At 39.1% G+C, this 2,698-nt stretch overlaps 1 protein-coding gene across 2 annotated transcripts; it reads left to right on the top strand.

Moving 5' to 3' along the window:
* Positions 1 to 250: 250 nt before the first annotated feature.
* LOC149545331 (putative pectate lyase 18) lies at positions 251 to 2,283 on the top strand. 2 transcript variants are annotated; one of them, XM_089793935.1, is made up of 5 exons: positions 251 to 417; positions 847 to 1,477; positions 1,639 to 1,742; positions 1,851 to 1,989; positions 2,077 to 2,283. In XM_089793935.1, exons 1-5 carry the CDS (start codon positions 251 to 253, stop codon positions 2,281 to 2,283), a joined length of 1,248 nt encoding a protein of 415 aa, XP_089650061.1. The 2 variants fall into 2 exon arrangements, with proteins under 2 accessions (XP_089650061.1, XP_089650062.1); XM_089793936.1 differs by having other exon boundaries at positions 386 to 417; positions 1,851 to 2,044; positions 2,105 to 2,283.
* The last annotated feature ends 415 nt before the right edge of the window (positions 2,284 to 2,698 follow it).

Raw genomic sequence — 2,698 nt, 5'->3', positions numbered from 1 at the left:
AAAGTTGGAATAAACATGCGAAGACACATTCAACAAGTGCTTTATCACATTAGTTAAGAAAATCAATAGTTGCTAGTCATGTGCATTACGACCGTAATAATCGCACTGTATTAACGTGCATACAACAACATTTTCAACGGTTCGCAAACAGAAACAGAAACAGACTTCACAGACGCTCGTTGTCTATATAAGAGAGCCCAATGCCATAGCATTTCATACAACCATTGCGAGTTTCATCTTCTTATCGAAAATGGCCTCCAGTGAAGCCTTAAAGCCATTGCTTCTTTTGTTTGCTTCCTTTCTATTCATGTTAGCAATGACGGAATCAATAAGAACTCCTTTCAACACGACCAAGGCTGACAATAGCGTTAAATATCATGTTGAGAAGCCGGAGCTTGTTGTTCAAATGGTGCAAAGGTAATAAGCATGTTGTCTTTGAGAGGGTCTAGAAAGTTTAGAGAATTTAATTAAATAGCTCATCACATTCAATACATTGATATGCAATGCATATGACTGTGTGTGTCAATCATTCTCTACTTATTCTTATGCTCTTGCTTGGTGCTTGCCTTACCGTAATACCTATAATACCATTCTTGTGACAGTAGTTGGTACGCAGCTGTCAATAGCTATAGATGAAAATTCTATTCCCCATATCATTAGCTGTTAACGATTGTCTTTGTTCAGATACATTAATTCTAAGATGAACATGATACTGCAGAAAGGTTATCTAAGTCAGTTCAATTAAGAAGGCTTCGACGTTCTAGCGTTGTTTTATTGCCAGCATATATCGACAGTTGCATACAGTTGAGTTGAGATTATTTAACAATTTAAAGAACTGCTGCGCAGGAGTTTAAATAGTTCGAGAAGAAAGCTGAGCTCGTGCGGAACAGGGAACCCAATTGACGACTGTTGGCGCTGTGATTCCGATTGGGTTAACAACAGAAAGAGACTGGCTGACTGCGCAATTGGATTTGGCAAAAACGCCATTGGAGGTAAGAACGGGCGGTTTTATGTCGTTACCGATCCCAGTGACGATGACCCCGTCAATCCTAAGCCTGGCACTCTGCGCCACGCTGTCATCCAAACCGAGCCTCTCTGGATTATTTTTCAAAGAGACATGCTGATTCAGCTAAAGGAGGAGCTGATCATGAACAGCTACAAGACTATTGACGGCAGAGGAGCGAATGTTCATATAGCAAATGGAGCTTGCATTACAATACAGTACGTGAATAACATCATTATTCATGGAATTCATATCCATGACTGCAAACCTACGGGAAATACAAATGTGAGGAGCTCGCCCACACATTATGGGTATAGAACTATGAGTGATGGAGATGGGATTAACATCTTTGGATCAACCGCAATTTGGGTCGACCACTGTTCATTGTCAAGATGTACAGATGGACTGATCGATGCCATCATGGGCTCCACTGCTATCACAATTTCAAACAACTTTTTCACTCACCATGACAAGGTGCTCAAAACTGCCGGTTTATTTAGTCTGCCATTAATTTAGCTTTTCTTTTAAAAAGGTTTCATGATTATATTTATGGGCATGCTTTAAAAAGTTACTAGAAGCCTATTAGGAGACACATAAAGAGTATTGGTATTTATGGGCATATTCGTTTTCTGTAGGTGATGCTCCTTGGACATAGCGACGCGCATACCGAAGACGTCAAAATGCAAGTAACAGTTGCATTCAACCATTTTGGAGAAGGACTTGTTCAGCGTATGCCCAGGTATAGAATTCCGTATCAATCCTTGCATGAGGAACACAAGACATTAGCTCACTCAAGTTTATTTCTTTAATTTTCATTTCACTATAAGATGTATACGTTGTGATGCAGGTGTCGACATGGAAATTTCCATGTGGTGAACAATGATTACACTCACTGGGAAATGTACGCCATTGGCGGAAGTGCGAACCCCACCATTAACAGTGAAGGAAACAGATTCCTAGCCCCTGACAATCGATTCCACAAGGAGGTAAAAGTCCATTTGCAACTCATGTCTCATATATGTTCTTTGGTGTTCAATGGATGTAGAATAAGTATGGTAATGGGAAATGTGCAGGTGACAAAGCACCAAGATTCAACAGAAGGGAATTGGAGATCACTGGGAGATCTGATGTTGAATGGGGCATTCTTTACAGCATCAGGAGCTAGAGCATCTTCAAGCTATGCAAAGGCTTCGAGTATGGCGGCAAGACCGTCATCTGTTGTGGGCTCAATCACTGCAGCTTCAGGTGTTCTCAACTGTAGAAAGGGCTCGAGCTGTTAGACCAAAACATATGCATTATAGACAAATTGTTAGGAATCCCTTAATTCTATAGCTTGCCAAGCATGAGAGGACGAAGCGAGGCATGTTAGTTATTTTAGTTTTGTTTTTGGAGAGTCTCGAGTCATCTTTTAATAAATTTGAATATATCAGTAATGTTATTCTCAAAATTGAAGAATTGTCGTGGAACGTCAAGCCAATAACATTTATATTTATATTATCTTGATTGTCACTGAATTTCAATGTATTTCTTGAGTATGCCTTATAAGAAGTGCAATATAAAGATTGAGATTAGCTCAATTTGTGTTCACAGATTAGATTGAGGTTCATATAGATTGATTTTGACATGCTATTTATTCACACCAAATATTACTCAAAGAAGTATCAATAGTTTCTCTGTATTCTTAAAAAAAATCAT

The sequence above is a fragment of the Cupressus sempervirens genome, chromosome 7 (assembly GCF_028749045.1).
Source record: "Cupressus sempervirens isolate cs-2001-9-10 chromosome 7, ASM2874904v1, whole genome shotgun sequence".
In the NCBI taxonomy this organism is placed as follows: Eukaryota; Viridiplantae; Streptophyta; class Pinopsida; order Cupressales; family Cupressaceae; genus Cupressus; species Cupressus sempervirens.
The sequence above is the reverse complement of the archived record's forward strand: the minus strand, read 5'-3'. Positions and strand labels throughout refer to the sequence as shown.

What these genes read in the sequence shown, in the direction of transcription:
- LOC149545331 (XM_089793935.1), top strand. Translation starts at nt 251, where the DNA reads ATGGCCTCCAGTGAAGCCTTAAAGCCATTGCTTCTTTTGTTTGCTTCC. An exon ending in GTTGTTCAAATGGTGCAAAG is followed by an intron (nt 418 to 846) that starts GTAATAAGCATG and finishes ACTGCTGCGCAG; the next exon opens with GAGTTTAAATAGTTCGAGAA. An exon ending in CTTGTTCAGCGTATGCCCAG is followed by an intron (nt 1,743 to 1,850) that starts GTATAGAATTCC and finishes GTTGTGATGCAG; the next exon opens with GTGTCGACATGGAAATTTCC.